Source organism: Pipistrellus hanaki (genome assembly GCF_964339955.1).
Source record: "Pipistrellus hanaki genome assembly, chromosome: 3".
In the NCBI taxonomy this organism is placed as follows: domain Eukaryota; kingdom Metazoa; phylum Chordata; class Mammalia; order Chiroptera; family Vespertilionidae; genus Pipistrellus; species Pipistrellus hanaki.
In genome coordinates, this window is record NC_140505.1 from 5,887,238 (window position 1) to 5,903,749 (window position 16,512).

General features: G+C 51.1%; 1 protein-coding gene across 1 annotated transcript in view; it reads left to right on the forward strand.

The window, feature by feature from the left end:
* Positions 1–16,512, forward strand: part of LOC311618694 (teneurin-3) — a gene marked incomplete at its 3' end in the record, with an annotated part of 452,876 nt that overhangs the window by 417,059 nt on the left and 19,305 nt on the right. Inside the window, exons 8-12 of the mRNA XM_084876249.1 lie at positions 1,865–2,072; positions 2,667–2,768; positions 2,944–3,138; positions 4,697–4,897; positions 11,366–11,551. Coding sequence (XP_084732375.1) covers positions 1,865–2,072; positions 2,667–2,768; positions 2,944–3,138; positions 4,697–4,897; positions 11,366–11,551 — 892 coding nt within the window. The remainder of the gene's footprint in view (positions 1–1,864; positions 2,073–2,666; positions 2,769–2,943; positions 3,139–4,696; positions 4,898–11,365; positions 11,552–16,512) is intronic.

The window sequence follows — 16,512 nt, forward strand, 5'->3', positions numbered from 1 at the left end:
TGGCGAGTCTATGTTGAAGAAGTGGCGTTAGAAGAAGTTTAAGTGTAAAAAATGTGGCTCTCGAAAGAAATCTCAATCGTTGTCCTGTTGATATTTGGCCTGGTTGACTAATGAGTTTGCCGACCACTGTGCAGCCAGGCTAATCAAACATTTCAACCTGAGGAGGAATGAAGGGCTTCGTTGAGGTAGAAGCACCTTTGGAAAGGGCGGAATTAATTTTCCTCTGATAATTTTTGAATACAATGCTGGTGAATTTTTTGCAGGTCAAATAGCCACACTAGTCATTATGTTCATCTTTGCTAAGATAATATTTAAAAAAAATTTTTTGAATGTTAATTTAGTTATGGCTTTTTATATTTCTCACAGTTAAACTGTACAGTCCTACCACACAGAAAGATGCTTTTGTATTAAAGTGAACTCTTTAGTAAGTCAGAAACTGGATTGGGTATTCTAAATTCTGTTCAGTGGTGACGGAGGGTCTGTGATCAGCACAGTGTTTAACTGTGACTCTCAGAATCCCAGCAGCGGATTTTATTCCTGTTTGATTGCGTTAAGGGATTCATGCAATAACCATTTTTTCAGAATAGAACACTGATGAAATTCCATTTAAGGAGGAGATCTGAAAGTGGAATTTTAATAGTTCACAGGCACAGTGCTGCAGCACTGGTATATATAGTACTGGAGTACACTCACACATAAGCACGTGCCTCAGGAATAAAATGAAACTAGGTAGGAGGTTCTAGAAACCCAATCCCTCTACTTTTAAGAAAATCCCTCTGCTTTAAATAAACTTATCTAGAAGTTTAATAAAACCAAGTTAGAAAGTCCTAACGATGCCTTCCAAATTCACTGCATTGTCTCGGGTTACAAGATGCTACCCCCCTGCTACCACTCACATCCCATACTTCCCATTATCTTTAAGTTCTCCAGTTAAATCCTAGCTATCCAGTGTTCATGACAGATCTTGCTAAAACAGAAATTGGGTTACAAATACTCCTGGCACAGAGGAACATTCCAGAGTGGTTGCTACTACGTGAGTGTGAACTAGGACACCCGGAGGCTGTCTAGTGGTCTCCGGGAAAGGAGCCCATTGGGTTTGGCACGTAATAGGTTTGTGTTCCTATCCCCAAACTGCCCACACGTGTCGAGATGTGTATCAGCCAGATGAATTACATAAATGTTGGCCCCATGGTGCCCCATCAGGAAGACATGCACCTGGCAGTGTGACTCATTGGTTAAGTGTCAACCCATGAACCAAGAGTCCTTTGGTTTGATTACCAGTCGGGGCATATGCCAGGCTTTTGGCTCGATAGGAGGCATATAGGATAAATGGGGGAGTACAGGAGGCAGTTGATCAATGCTTCTCTCTTGTGGATGTTTATATCCCTCTATCCCTCTTCCTTCCTCTCTCTCTAAAATCAATAAAAACCTATTTTGTAAAGTGTGCAGTGTAAAGGCAATGAGTGTGCACAGTAGGTAGTTTTTCTATCTCTGTAGAGCTCTGCACAGGACACCTACTACCCCCCAGAACTTCTGTTCTAATACCCTACTCCAGTGGTCGGCAAACTCACTACTCAACAGAGCCAAATATCAACAGGACAATTGACATTTCTTTGGAGAGCCACATCTTTTTAAACTTAAACTTCTTCGAATGCCACTTCTTCAAAATAGACTCACCCAGGCCTTGGTATTTTGTGGGAGAGCCACACTCAAGGGGCCAGAGAGCCGCCTGTGGCTCGCGAGCCGCGGTTTGCCGACCACGGCCCTGCTCATCCGGGCACAGGAGAAGAGCGAGCAGCGGAGAGGCGCGGCCCCGGTGGCAGTGTTGCTGACCGCTGGGCCGCTCTGCTTGCCCCGTCCTCAGTACGACTTCGTGGAGCTCCTGGACGGCAGCAGGCTGATCGCGAGAGAGCGGAACCTTCTGGAGTCAGAGCGAGCCGGGCGGCGGGCGCGGTCCGTGAGCCTCCACGAGGCCGGCTTCATCCAGTACCTGGACTCGGGCATCTGGCACCTGGCCTTCTACAACGACGGGAAGAACGTGGAGCAGGTGTCCTTCAACACCATCGTCATCGGTAAGGCCCCGGCCCCGCGCTGGGGGAAACGCCGTTGGCCTCGGCGGCAGGGAGTGGTCCCTGGGCATGGGAGCCGGCGGTGAGATGTGAGGAGCCGTTTGGAGCCATTCATGTCTGAGTGTGTGACAGACCCGGTGGCACCGGGAGGAAGGGTGGTTTGGATGCCTCTGGAGGAGGCCTGGGCATCAGGTTGGCCCTGAGAACTCTGCCAGTGAGTGGCAGCCCCTTGCCTCGCTGGTTAAAGATCTGCCCAGCCGGTGTGGCTCAGTGGTTAAGCATCAGCCTGTGAACCAGGAAGCCACTGTTCGAATCCCGGTCGGGGCACATGCTCAGACTGTGGGCTTGATCCCCCGTGGGGGTTGTGCTGGAGGCAGCCAATCAATGATTCTTTCTCCTCATTGACATTTCTCTCTCGCTCCCTCTCCCTTCCTCTCTGAAATAAATAAAAGTATATTTTTGTAAATTTAATAAATAAAAACTCTGGCTCCTGCGGCCTGTCTTGGTCCCGTGCAGCTGAAGTTCCCGGAGAGCCACTGCTCACCTCGGGCCAGGGGCAGGCGGCCCAGTCAGCCTCCCCCCCTCTCTCCTCCCCAGAGTCCGTGGTGGAATGCCCCCGGAACTGCCATGGGAACGGAGAGTGTGTGTCGGGCACTTGCCATTGTTTCCCGGGATTTCTGGGTCCGGATTGCTCCAGAGGTATGTGAGCCCCATTGTTCTCCTGTAAGCCTGTGCCCCTGCGCCATGGCAACGGGGCGATCCAGGAGCCCCCGGCGGGGAGGGGGGGAGGCCTGGCACCCCTGTCCCTGTGCCCCACGCCCCACGCCCCCTGGCAGGCAGGGGCACCGTTGACCCGCGCCCTGTCCTCCCCCAGCAGCCTGCCCCGTGCTGTGCAGCGGCAACGGGCAGTACTCCAAGGGCCGCTGCCTGTGCTTCAGCGGCTGGAAGGGCACCGAGTGCGACGTGCCCACCACGCAGTGCATCGACCCGCAGTGCGGCGGCCGCGGCATCTGCATCATGGGCTCCTGCGCCTGCAACTCAGGCTACAAGGGCGAGAACTGCGAGGAAGGTAGGCACGGCCGTGCGTGCAGGCGCCCGTGGTCACCCCCGGGAAAAGAAACAGATTGGGCCGAAACCGGAGTGGCTCAGTGGATAGAGTGTCGGCCTGCGGACTGAAAGGTCCCAGGTTCGATTCCGGTCAAGGGTATGCACCTTGGTTGCGGACACATCCCCAGTAGGGGGTGTGCAGGAGGCAGCTGGTCGATGTTTCTCTCTCATCGATGTTTCTAACTCTCTCTCCCTCTCCCTTCCTCTCTGTGAAAAATCAATAAAATATATTTTTAAAAAAATAAGAAAAGAAAGAAAGAAAGAAAGAAAGAAAGAAAGAAAGAAAAAGAAACAGATTGGACGCGTGGCCACCGCTGTGGCCCACGGGTCCTCTCACTGCCTCCTGTTAGCGTCCGTCCAATGTGCACACTCGGGTGCACCGTGTGTACTGGTGTGTGAGCTCATAGAAAGGACAGATGCCACAGGCCCCTTGCTCTTTCCCAGGCGTGTGCGTGACTCTCCTGCTTGTCACTCGGAGGCAGCGAGCAGACATTGTGTCTGGAAACAAGAGGGGCCTGTTCTCCGGTGCTTTTACCGATGTTCACATGCATGCCCGCGTTCCCCCGGGCGGCAGGCCTCTGGAGAGACACAGTGACTAAACAAAACGACCACTGGACCGAGTGACGAGGGAACAGCAGCAGCCGCCGCTGCTTTATCCGCTCCGTGTGCGTGGCCATCGCGGACGCTCCGCCCTGCGGTGCGCTCAGAGTGTGTTTTCAGAAAGCAGAGAGACACCCTTCTGGTCTTCCATCACATCGATTTCATAGGCCCACACCCGCACAACGTAATACAATTAAGTCCCCGGAATTAAATGCTCAGGCCATTGACCCCATAAGAGTAAAGTTTTATTGAGTCCAATGGCTAAATTAAACTCCGCCATCTAAAGCACATTACAGTGGATTAAGAGAGAGAGAGAGAGAGAGTATGCGACGCATTTGTTTCTCACACAGTCCGAGGGGCCGGCCCGCGGCCAGCACTCAGTGGCCGTGGGTCAGGTCAGCCAGCGCTGTGTCGTTACCGAGAAGCCAATGCGTGTGACTCCCTGATGAGGCAAGACAGAGAGCGGTGGCCCCAAGTCCCAGAGTGAGTGTGTGTGTGTGTGTGCGTGTGTGTGTGTGTGTGTGTGTGTGTGTGTGAGTGTGTGTGTGTGTGTGTGTGTGTGTTTGTGTGGGAGTGAGTGTGTGTGTGTGTGTTTGTGAGTGAGTGTGTTTGTGTGTGATGTGTGTGTGTGTGAGTGAGTGTGTGTGAGTGTGTGTGTATGTGTGTGTGCATGTGTGTGTGTGTTCAAGAAAGTTACGGATCCTCACAAGAGGCTCGGTTCCCTGAGAGGCACGGTTCTCCATGCTTGATTGCATGATGCTTTGCATTTCCAGTAACGAGTTCTTGAAAATGGCAGGTGTGTATCAGAGGACCCAAAACGTTCATAGAAATTAGGTTGGGATTTCGTTCTTTGTGTTGCACGTCCTGTGCGTGATGCCTTCGAGACAGATCACCAGGTTTTCCTCCGCTCTCCACACCAGCTGACTGCCTGGACCCCGGCTGTTCGAACCACGGCGTGTGCATCCACGGGGAGTGCCACTGCCACCCGGGCTGGGGGGGCAGCAACTGTGAGATCCTGAAGACCATGTGCCCGGACCAGTGCTCTGGGCACGGCACCTACCTCCAGGACAGCGGCTCCTGCACCTGTGACCCCAACTGGACCGGCCCGGACTGCTCAAACGGTGAGTCCTCAGTGCAGTGCCACAGCGGGCTTACGGTGGTTTAGCTAAAGATGAAGATACTGTGAATTTTTTTAAATATATTTTCATCAGCTTCAGGGAGAAAGGGAAAGAGAAAGAGACAGATACATCAATGATGAGAAAGAATCGTTGATCGGCTGCCTCCTGCACACCCCCTACTGGGGATGGAGCCCACAACCCAGGCATGTACCCTGACCAGGAATCAAACATGACCTCCTGGTTCATAGGCCAAAGCTGGGCTGAGATATTGTAAATTTTTAAAACACACTTATTAAATTTAATGTGGATTTTTATTAAAGTGATTGTTTATAGAAATAAATATTAAACGTAATGAAATTTGTTGTCTTATAAAAAGGAAAGAAACGGGCTTAGTAGTTTGGCATTAAACTTTCTGCTTTAGCAGCATTGTAAAGAATAACCTTTCACTGCCGGAAAGCACTCTCAAGGCCTGGGTACAGGTGGGGATCTGAGCACATGATCTCGTAACGAAGAAGCTGCCCTTGAAAACTATTTGACAACCTAAGGCTAGACGTGGTCACAGTAAAGGATATACACCTGTCGGTATTATGACGTATATAATGGTGCAACACTGAGTGTTTAACCATAACGCAGGCATATCTCAGAGATATTGCGGGTTCAGTTCCAGGCAGCTGCAGTAAAGTGAATATCACAATAAAACATGTATAACTTTTGGTGGTGGAAGATCTTGCCTTCAGTGTGTAAAAAATGCAACATCTGCCCTAGCCGGTTTGGCTCAGTGGATAGAGCTTTGGCCTGCAGACTGAAAGGTCCCAGGTTCGATTCCGGTCAAGAGCACATGCCTGGGTTGCGGGCTTGATCCCCAGTGGGGAGCGTGCAAGAGGCAGCCAATCAATGATTCTTTCTCATCGATGATGTTTCTCTCTCTCCCCCTATTCCTTCCTCTTTGAAATCAATAAAAATATATTTTTTTTTAAAAAAATGCAGCGTCTGCCTGTGACATGGTTATAATGGAAATGGCAGGCAGGCATTCCATCTGATCCGTCGGTTCTTGGCGAGCGCCCGCTGTGTGCCGGCACGGTGCTGGCCTTCAGGGATAAAGGGGTAATAAGTCAGTCCTGGCCTCCAGCAGGGGGACTGTCACATGTTTGGCCTAAATGGCCTACCATCTTAACTACATGTTTACTGTGACCTGGTGTACATATGTGTGCATGTGCTCACATCACTGGAGGAAAAACCTTCCAATGGGGTGCATACACGGATACTTTCTTACAAGTCTGTTCTGCTTTTCAAACTCTGATTGCAGCCCATGGCTTAATTTCATGGCCGCTCATGAGTCCCGCAGTTTGAAAGGAGGCTGTTCTGGTCTAGAAAATGACAGGGTAAACTGGGGAACTAAGAGGAACACACAGGAAATGCGTAGAAATGAGTCCGTTCTGGTTCAAGTTCATTGAGTTTCACGTGGAAAGATACACAGAATTCGGTCACCATCCAGAGGAATGGCGCCTGATGCCCACTGAGAGTCCTCAGAGAGACTCTTGCTAACGTGCCTGCCTTCTTTTACAGGATGTAGTGTGTGTAGGGGTGGGGAGGCATATTTTCTGACTCAGGAAAAATGTTACAAAGTTCATAGGAGCCTGGCCTCTGACATCAGGGCTGGGGTTCCGTCCAGTCCCTCCTGCTGGGCTGTGTAACCTCAGGCAGTGACTGTAGGCGTCAGTTTACACGCCTGTAGAATGGACTCCCTCATAAGACAGTCTTCACGGCGATGCTGTGGGAATTCCTTGAATTATGCATGTGAGGTACTTAGGTACAGTGCTGAGCTCGTAATGAATTCGAAATGTAGCTGCCAGCCGAAACCAGTTTGGCTCAGTGGATAGAGCGTCGGTCTGTGGACTGAAAGGTCCCAGATTCGATTCTGGTCAGGGGCATGTACCTTGGCTGCGGGCACATCCCTGGTGGGGGGTGTGCAAGAGGCAGCTGATCGATGATTCTCTCTCATCGATGTTTCTAACTCTCTATCCCTCTCCTTCCTCTCTGGAAAAAAAAATCAAAAAAATATATATTTTTTAAAAAATAAATAAATGTAGCTGCCAGCCCAGCTACCTTAGCCGAGATCCAACCGTGGGAGTGTGGACAGCAAGGGCGGCGTGTGTGGAGGCAGGAGTCGGGCTGGGCCCCGCTACGGGGATGCAGTTTAGAGATGACGGTGTAGGTCACGGGGAACTGACTCCCAGTCCAGATGTGCACCCGCCGATGTGAGGAGAACAGTGTTCTGGGACCCTGGTGGAGAGGCTCATAGATGTCAGCGTCTGGACTGGAGGCTGCACTGGAGACACGGCCGAGAGCTCCTCCCAGGGCGAGGGGACGGGAGCATGGGTCCGTCTGGGGCTGGCAGCACCAAGCAGGACACTTCTGAGGGGCATGGGAAAGGGAAAGAGGCGGGAGTGCTCGAACGCAGAGGGTTGACATGGGTGAGAAGAGCTGAGAGTCTGAAGCGAGGAGGTGGGTGCTCACGTGACTGTCTCTAATGAAGCGAGGACGCTGGGAAGGGCGGAGGCTCCGGGTCAGCAGGATGGCACAGCAGCGATGCGGGGAGGTGAGAGACAGGAGAGGATGGATTCTGCTTGGATGCTCAGACTCTCTGAGCACAAGTAAATAGTACAAGGAAAGAAGAGGAAGATGGAGCAGGAGGGAAAGGAGCGGTGGAGGTAGAGGTGGAGGAGGAGGAGGAGGAGGAGGAGGAGGAGGAGGAGGAGGAGGAGGAGGAGGGGGAGACACTGGAAGAAGAGAGAAACTTGTGCTGGAAAGTACGTGACTGACAGAGCAAGTAACACCCAGGGCGAGAAGGGCAGACCCTGGGCCTGGGGGCTGGATGGGAGAGGGCTGGGAGGTCTCACTGAAGTTTTCTGGAGTCATCACCAACCAGCATTATCAAATGGGCCTGGCGCTATTATATTATATTTTATTCTGTTTTTTAATATTTTTGTTGATTTCAGAGAGGAAGGGAGAGGGAGAGAGAGCTAGAAACATCAATGATGAAAATCATTGATTAGCTGCTTTCTGCACGCCCCACACTGGGATAAAGCCCACAACCCTCGGAATCTAACCATGACCTCCTGGTTCATAGGTAGACACTCAACCACTGAGCCACACTGGCTGGGCTGCATGGCATTATTTTAAATAACACTCCAACTTGTTCTGCCCTCTGTTCTTCAAAATATGCTTTATAATTACAGCAGTCAAAACAGGCATTTAGTTATTTCCGTTGAGTTTTTATTTACATTTCCAGCTTTTAAACAAAACAAAACAAAAATGCACCCCACCAACATATCCACTTAAAGTTTATAGATAAAATCACTTGTACAGTAAAACTATTGGTTTGGTTCCTTTGTGCCTCAATCCGCAAAACAGGCATGATAATCCTGGTTCTAAATAATACATGTTTGAAATATCATCCTTCTAATTTGTTTCCCACAATCATAGAAGGAGGAAAGAAATACCATAATAGCCTTTTTTTTTTTTTTTTAATTTCATCTGAAGTTATTTAACATCACCTGAATTAAAGGGCTGTTTGTAAATTCTAGTAAACAACTCAAAAGGCAGTTCAGTCTTCTTCATAAAATGATATTGGCCATGCGTAGCAAAAAGAGATGTGTTCATCAAAATACTAAACTGGCTGCCACAATCGCATGTCATTATTTCACACATTTAGACTGATTGTTATGCTGATGTGATTATTGTTGCTATTGGAAAATCTGATGTTGTCGCTATACAAAAACGACTTCATCCTATTCGTCTCTGTATCTTCATTGCAAAGCAGAAACTTAACGTAGAGAGATGAGATAGTCCTATTCTTGGAGGAAAGAGAACAACAATGAATAAACTTTTCTATTAGTGGGAGAAAAAAAAAACAGCAGAAAAGTCAGAATTATTAGTGAGGGTCTCACCTGTGCATACACACATCCTGGGAAAATATCTGGGATCATGCGCCTCACATGTAGCTACGTGTTGCACAGTTCTCACGGAAAGCTTACAGAACGCTGCTAATTCTCCTTTGTGCCAAGTACTAGCAGAATAATCCTGAATGTCTAACAGAAAGCATTTCCCTGCTGCCCCCTCTGCCGCTGCGGAAATGACCTTCAGGCACCTCCATTCAGCCAGAATTTGCCCCCAAAGGAACATCTGGTTAAGCCGCTAACAGAGAAGAAAGGATCTCCTTCCCTCGGAAAGTTTACGGGCCTGGAAGCAACGGAGCCCGCCTCTATCTCCATCAGCAGTTTGCCCATTAATTAGCCCTTCCCTTCCACTTCAATTAAATTAACTCTAATTAATAAGTTCATTACCGAGATCGGCGCACCTCGCTCAGAGCTAGTGTGCTGAGCGCTGATAAACACCGGGGCCTAACGAAGCATCGATTCCATGGAAGGAAGGCGGGGCCTCGGACAGGAGCCCTCTCTTCTGTCGCGCGGCCGACGTTCTGTTCCTCTGAAGTTAATCGGGCCATCTCAGATCTCTTCATCAAAAATGTAATTCCTGCCGGGACCGGTTTGGCTCAGTGGTAGAGCGTCGGTCTGCGGACTGAAAGGTCCCAGGTTCGATTCCGGTCAAGGGCATGTACCTTGGTTGCGGGCACATCCCCAGTGGGAGGTGTGCAAGAGGCAGCTGGTCGGTGTTTCTCTCTCATCAACGTTTCTAACTCTCTGTTCCTCTCAATTCCTCTCTGTGTAAAATCAATAAAACATATTTTTTTAAAAATTTAATTCCTACCAGCGAGAAAAACGCAGCACGAAAAGAACACCACCCGCTGGCTTCCTCTTCGCAGCCCGGCTGTCGTTTGCAGGAAATACGGGTGCTGAGTCCTGCAGCGCTGTGAGGCAGAGAGGGTGGGTCTGAGGAATGCCGTGGGGACAGGGAGTGGGACACACGGGGCCTGTGACTGCATAACCAGTCACCATCCTTCAGTCTAAAAGAGTGCTGGGGTCCGTTTCTGTGTGTTCCAGATGATGTCAGGGCTTTAGCGTTCAGCACTTCCATTGCAAAAAAGTCAAAACGAAAGGATCGTTTTTCAGTCTTAGAAAAGAGTGACAGCTAATTTTCTTTAGCTTTCTGTGTAGACAGTAGAAAATAAAACATCCTTCCGAGTTGTCTCTGTCTCTCCCTCAGTCGGATCCTAGTCAAGGAAAGCTTTTTAAGAAAAAAAATTAATTCTGTACCTGAATTCTTTGTAAAGACCTGGCCTATGATTATAGTTGTTGTTTTGTTGTTGTGGTTGTTTTCATTTTGTCTGTTTTTTTGCGGGGGTGTTCAAATTTTTTGTTAATCCTCACCTGAGGATAACCTTTCCATTGCTTTTCAGAAAGAGTGGTAAGGGAAGGAGGGAGGGAGGGAGGGAGGGAGGAAGGGAGAGAGGGAGGGAGGAAGGGAGGGAAGGAGGGAGAGAGGGAAGGAGGGAGGGAGGGAGGGAGGGAGGGAAGGAGGGAGAGAGGGAAGGAGGGAGGGAGGGAGGGAGGGAGAGAAACATCAGTGTGAGAGGCGCATTGATTGTTGCCTCCACCACATGACCCAAACAGGTGCAGGCGAGAACCGGCAGCCCAAGTACACATCCTTTATTTAAAAACGAATCCAAGACCCATGAGTGCTCAGGCCAACACTCTAACCATTGGGCAGCACCGGCCAGGGCCAATTGCAGTCTTTAAGTCCCTTGGTCTCTTGTGCTCCGTTCAGCAGTTCCAGTCCCTGGAAGCCGTGTTTCCGAAACGGCACAGTCAGTAGTTACGTGATTAACCTGGTTTTCCTCTGTGGGTCTGCGAGGCAGCTTGTATCTGTCAACAGCACACATTACTGAACAGAAAACGCAGCATCTCTCACTCAGCCAGCATGCCTGTGCCTCAGACGCACGCTAACGTGCACCCTAGAATAGACCCTTTTGTAATTCAAGTCCCTGAATGTTTAAAAATGTTAAACTGGAGGATTAGAGTTAACACCTTTTCCATTCTTGCTGGAGGGGTGAAACCCAACCACTGTCAGCCGCCTGCTCAGGCCCTGACATAACTCACTGACTTTCTGTGCATGTGATGACGTGACACACGTGTGCACACGTGTGCATGTGATGTCGTGACACACGTGTGCACGTGCTCCGGGCTGCCGAACGGTACTCTCGGTTACGTGTGTGTGTTTTCCTCTGGCTACGGATCACGTGTTCTGTTTCGTTAGCAGCCCACGGGCATCTGCGTCTATACACGTATGTATACTAGTATAGGAAATGGTTTGTAAGACGGTCATGTGTGTTTTAGGCACAATCACAGCAGCATGTAAAATCAAACGATGGACAAAAACTGAACGTCTACCATCTCTCTGCATCTCAGGGGACACCGACGCTGACTCAGTACACACGTCCTGAGCACACGGTTCACCTTCACTCAGCTCCTTCGCTCCGTCTCACTCACTCCCTGCTCTTCTCTCCCGCAGAGATCTGCTCCGTGGACTGCGGCTCGCACGGCGTCTGCATGGGGGGCACGTGTCGCTGCGAGGAAGGCTGGACGGGCCCCGCGTGCAACCAGAGAGCCTGCCACCCCCGCTGCGCCGAGCACGGGACCTGCAAGGACGGCAAGTGCGAGTGCAGCCAGGGCTGGAATGGGGAGCACTGCACCATCGGTAGGCTGTGCCCCTTTGCCCCCCCCCCCCCCCGTTCCCCCCAGCACACCCCAAGCCCTGGGAAGAGCTGGTGTTGGCTGGGTTTCTTCTCGGAAAAGCAGTAAGCACGGCAGACACGTACACACCCTGTGGACACACACAGCAGTGTGGGGGCTCCAGAGGGAAGGGGCGGGGGGAGTGGAAGGAAAAGGGGGTCGTTATATGGTGGCAGAAGGAGACTGGGCTGAGGGGGTGAACACGCATGCAGCACGCAGCTGACACTATGGAAATGTGCACTGGAAACCTTCCGAGTGTTATTAACCGACGTCACACCAATACGCTTAATTAACATTTTTAATTTTTTAATTGCAAAAACAGGAAAAGCTGATTTCTTCTGACGAATTTTTCCTCACCTTTATTAAACAGGAGTTGTTTTTCGGTAACGTTCTCAGGTTGCGATGGCAGTTTAGTTCTTTTTAGAACAGCTGATGTGAGTACAAAGTATAAGGAATTGTCACCCGTTGTTTTTCTGACGCACATACAGGTGATTTCACTTCTTACCTACGAATACGCGTTCATTGGATGTGATCTTTCAGTGCTCCATATTGCACTTGCAAACAAAAAGCCATGTTTATTTTAAGAAAAAGTCCGTGTGCCCCTTTGGGTTCTATGGGCTGCAGATCCCGGCACTGGCTAGTAACCCTGGCACAGTTTCAGGGTATTCAGGGTCTGTTTTGCTTTTACCATTTGAGTCACTGAAATGGAAACATTTAATTTAAAAAAAATATATACAACAAAAGTAAGTACAAGTGACCCTTGAACAACATGGGTTTGAACTATGTGGGTGGATTTTTCTGTGGATTTTTTCCCCCCAAACAATCCCAACCTGTGTTTGACCCACTGTTGGGAGTCCATGATGCAGATGCCCAAACACATGCATGGACCTCCCCCGGTTCGAAGGGGCGGGGCATCTACAGAGACTGGCATCTGCGGAGGGTCCCGGCACCAGGCCTCGGTGGAGCCTGCGGGACAGCTTCGGGTTTCCAGGGAGTGAGGTTTCTGGCCGCGTGGGGGTCGGTGCCCCTGAGCCGGGCACTGTTCAGGGGTCCAGGGTAACCGATGTGTGTGCACCTCAGCTCAGAGACAGGGTGTAGTGTTAATTGTGAATGCCCAGGCCCACCGCGATTTCCTAACCTTGAGGTGCGGCGTTTCCGCACACCGGTGTATGGCTGAAGGGCAGAGCTTGGTAAAGCTTTCGGGGAGTCTTGTCATCTTAAAAGGCTTCTTCTCCTGATGCATCGATAAGGAGTAGGACTTTGCCTCTTTTGCTTACGGGAATTGACTGGCCAGGAAGTTTTCATGGGACATTGACGCCACATCCGTCCTGTAAACGGTCCCGCTGGTACCTTTGTAACACGTCACGGGTTCTCCCTCATCCTGCTGACGCCCCTGCATTTGTTTCCAGGGTACCACTACCACCCCCGTGCGGTGCCCCTGAGCCGGGCTCACAGGCTGGGGTGCCCTGCTCACAGACCAGAGGCACAGGAGCCGGTGGGGGCATCAGGGAAACCCACCCACAGGTGTCCCCCCTAAGGGGTCCCCCACAGAGTGCCTCTCTCCAGCAGTGACATGTGTCAGCGTGCCCATGGCTCTGCCCAGGGCAGCCCCTTGGAGACTCAGGGTGAAAAGTGTTGATGGAGCTGCTCACAGAGGCAGCCTCTGTCGGCCACGAGCAAACCACGGACACGCCGGAGGCTCCGCAGGAAGGCAGGCATGTGAGGCTTCAGGGGACAAATGAGCCTCATGAGGGAAGAACAGCCAGCCCCCCAGTGGCAGCCAGGGCCAGCCTGCACTCTCCGAGGTCACCTCCCCACCAAGAGGCATCCTCAGGGTCTCACTCTCAGATGAGCTTACTGCCCAGCCCTGGGGCACGGATGCACAGCACCCATGGGTGCTCATCCCACAATTCTGTGCGGCGTTCCCTGCCTCTGCTCTCGGAGGGGCCACAGGGGGCAGTGGCTGCCTGCTGTCCATGTCAGCGACGTTGAGGCAGAGAACAGTGGACAGCCACCGTTTGTGTCTCGTCCCGTGGACGCACAGTGGACCACACAACGCCCCTGTGCCCACGCAGATCCACTGCAGGTCCCAGGATGCCCTAGAGCCAGCGCAGGGCAGGAAAGGGCTCTGATTGTATCTGTGTGTTGTGAGCCACGCCCTCCCTGCCCCCCGGGCAGCGGTGAATGGATTCCAGCCGGAGGAGCGCCGCCTGTTTGGCTGTATGTCTCCCAGGGAAGCAGCGGGGAGGACCGGGAAGCGAACTGTAAAGTGGACAGGCAGATTTAACCTGCCGCCCGGCGGTTACCAAACCCCCCTGCTGCCCTCGCTGACCCTAGCAAGACCGCGTGGTTAGTGTCTCAGGTTACGCTGCTCTTGAACATTTGTTCCGTGTCTGGCAGCAAGCGGGATCGTTGTGATAGGGCAGTGGTCGGCAAACTCATTAGTCAACAGAGCCAAATAGCAACAGGACAACGATTGACATTTTTTTGGAGAGCCAAATTTTTTAAACTTAAACTTCTTCTAACGCCACTTCTTCAACATAGACTCGCCCAGGCCGTGGTATTTTGTGGAAGAGCCACCCTCAACGGGCCAAAGAGCCGCCTATGGCTCGAGAGCCGCAGTTTGCCGACCACAGTGCTAGGGTAATGTGTCTCTCTGCAGTCCTTCGCTATTCCACTTCTACTGTTTCATTTTGTTTGGCTGCTTTTGTAGCCCCTGTAAGTAACCACGGTGAACTAAAGGGCCTGCATTATTTCAGCTTCAATCCCAGAAGCGGGCCCGTGTGAAGACGTAGAGAACCTGTAAAGCATTGCTGTTGCTCTGTCAGGCGATGAGAAGTATTGCTCCAGGTTTTGGCAGGCAAGGGTCCCCCTGGGGCCCCCTAGACACGCCTGGGTATCTGTCCACGGTGACCCTGAGGTCAAGCTGGCCTCTGAGGGGTGCTGGTTAGACAGCCCAGGGGCTGCGTGCGTTCTCACTGCGGACGGTCACTGCGCGTGCGTGTCCGCTGCCTCGGCACGCGGGCCTCCGGCTGGAAGGAGCTGCCATGTTAGGAGAGACTCCTCCTAAACAGCCGGGCTTTTTTCTTCCTTTTTCCATAGGATGGGTCGCTCATTGAGTACAGCCAGGGAGCTTCATTGAAAGAGAGATGAAGGAGAAATTAAAGTTAGCACATCGAGATTCCCCATAGGAAGCAAAGGCTATTCGCCATCCGTCATCCTCCTGTCTTCATCGCCATTTACGCTTTTCACAAAACCGTGGGGATTTTGATGCTAAAGCAGGTTATGAATTGGAGTATGGCCCTGAACACACCATCTATCTGGAAGGGTTGGCTCCTGATATTTTATTTGTAACATATGATTTTATTGGTTTCAGAGAGGAAGGAAGAGGGAGAGAGAGAGAAACATCCACGATGAGAATTATTGGTCAGCTGCCTCCTGCACTCCCCCTAGTGGGGATCCACAACCAGGGCATGTGCCCTGGCCAGGAATCAAACCGAGACCTCCTGGTTCATCGGTCAATGCTCAGCCACTGAGCCAGCTGGGCAAGGTTCCTGATATTTTTATTAGGGTGTTCATAACTTTCTTCTCGTGAATCATACAGGGGTGGACAAAAGTAGGATTGCAGTTGCTTGTATAGAAAATAATACAATAATTACTGAGGGGTACAAGAAGAAACTTCTGTGTGCTCACCACTGTCAGCCCGCTTCTGCCCAACCCGTCGTCCGGTTGGGGTTAGGGAGATGCTGTTGTTTAAAATCCTGGTTATGGCCCTGACCAGTTTGGCTCAGTGGATAGAGCATTGGCCTGCAGACTCAAAGGTCCTGGGTTGGATTCCAGTCAGGGGCATGGACCTTGGTTGCAGGTTCCTCCTCAGTGGGAAGTGTGCAGGAGGCAGCTGATCCATGTTTCTCTCTCATCAATGTTTCTCACTCTCTATCCCTCTCTAACTCTGTGAAAAATCAATAAAATATATATTTTTTAAAATAATAAATTTTTAAAAAGTAAATAAATAAAATCCAGGTGATGAGCCTGGTGGAGCCTGTGTGGCGTCTCCTCCCGCTCATGCCTCCGCCACAGAGCCGTGTATCGGGCTGCATTGATTCCATGTACTTTCGGGCAATTCAAATGGAAATCCGGCCTCGGGGAAATCCTAATTCCGCTAAGCTACAAAAGCCGGCTGTTTGTTTCTAAGCTAAGGCTTTCGTGCCCGGGAAACAAGATCCTCGCTGATCACAGAGACATGCTCGGTGTGTTCGGAGGAGACTTAGGCGCCCCGCGCTCAGCTCGCCTTTCAGCACACAGGTGGGGAGTTTCCCACTGACCCCCAGGGGGTGAGAGAAAGACCAAAAGTGCCCCCGGGGACAAGCTCTGCTCTGGTGTTCTCTTTCTCAGGAAGACAGTGAAAGGGTCATATTTTCATTGTTCAATTTCAGAAGTGGGAGACCATTTGGAGGGGAGCAGGGGGAGGAGACACTCTGAGAAATGTTTCACTTGGATTACAAGATCAATACTTTTTGTAACTTTGGTCATGTTCCCAAACTGGTGGCCGTATTCATAGTAATATAGCATGGGGACATTCTGAATCTGTATTTTTACATTTTTATTCAAGCTTTATCGTTCCCCTTACCAAGTGGACACAGGGCGGCGCTTACACCTGCCCGGGGCCACCTGGGGGACATTGGGCCTCCTGTCTGGCAGTGTGACTCAGCAGCTAAGAAAGGGGGTCTAGCGCCCCCTGCCTGGTTCCTGCAGGCTTGGGGGTGTTCAGGGAACATGGCAAAGCTTGGCTCCAGGCCCCTGGCTGCACCGGCCCCCTGTCAGGTCTGGCGGGGCCGTGGGCGATGCAGTCCTGTGTTCATGGAGAAGCTGCACATCGGGAAGGCCTTGGTCTCTGTCCATTGAGGGTCTTTCCCTCCCACTTCC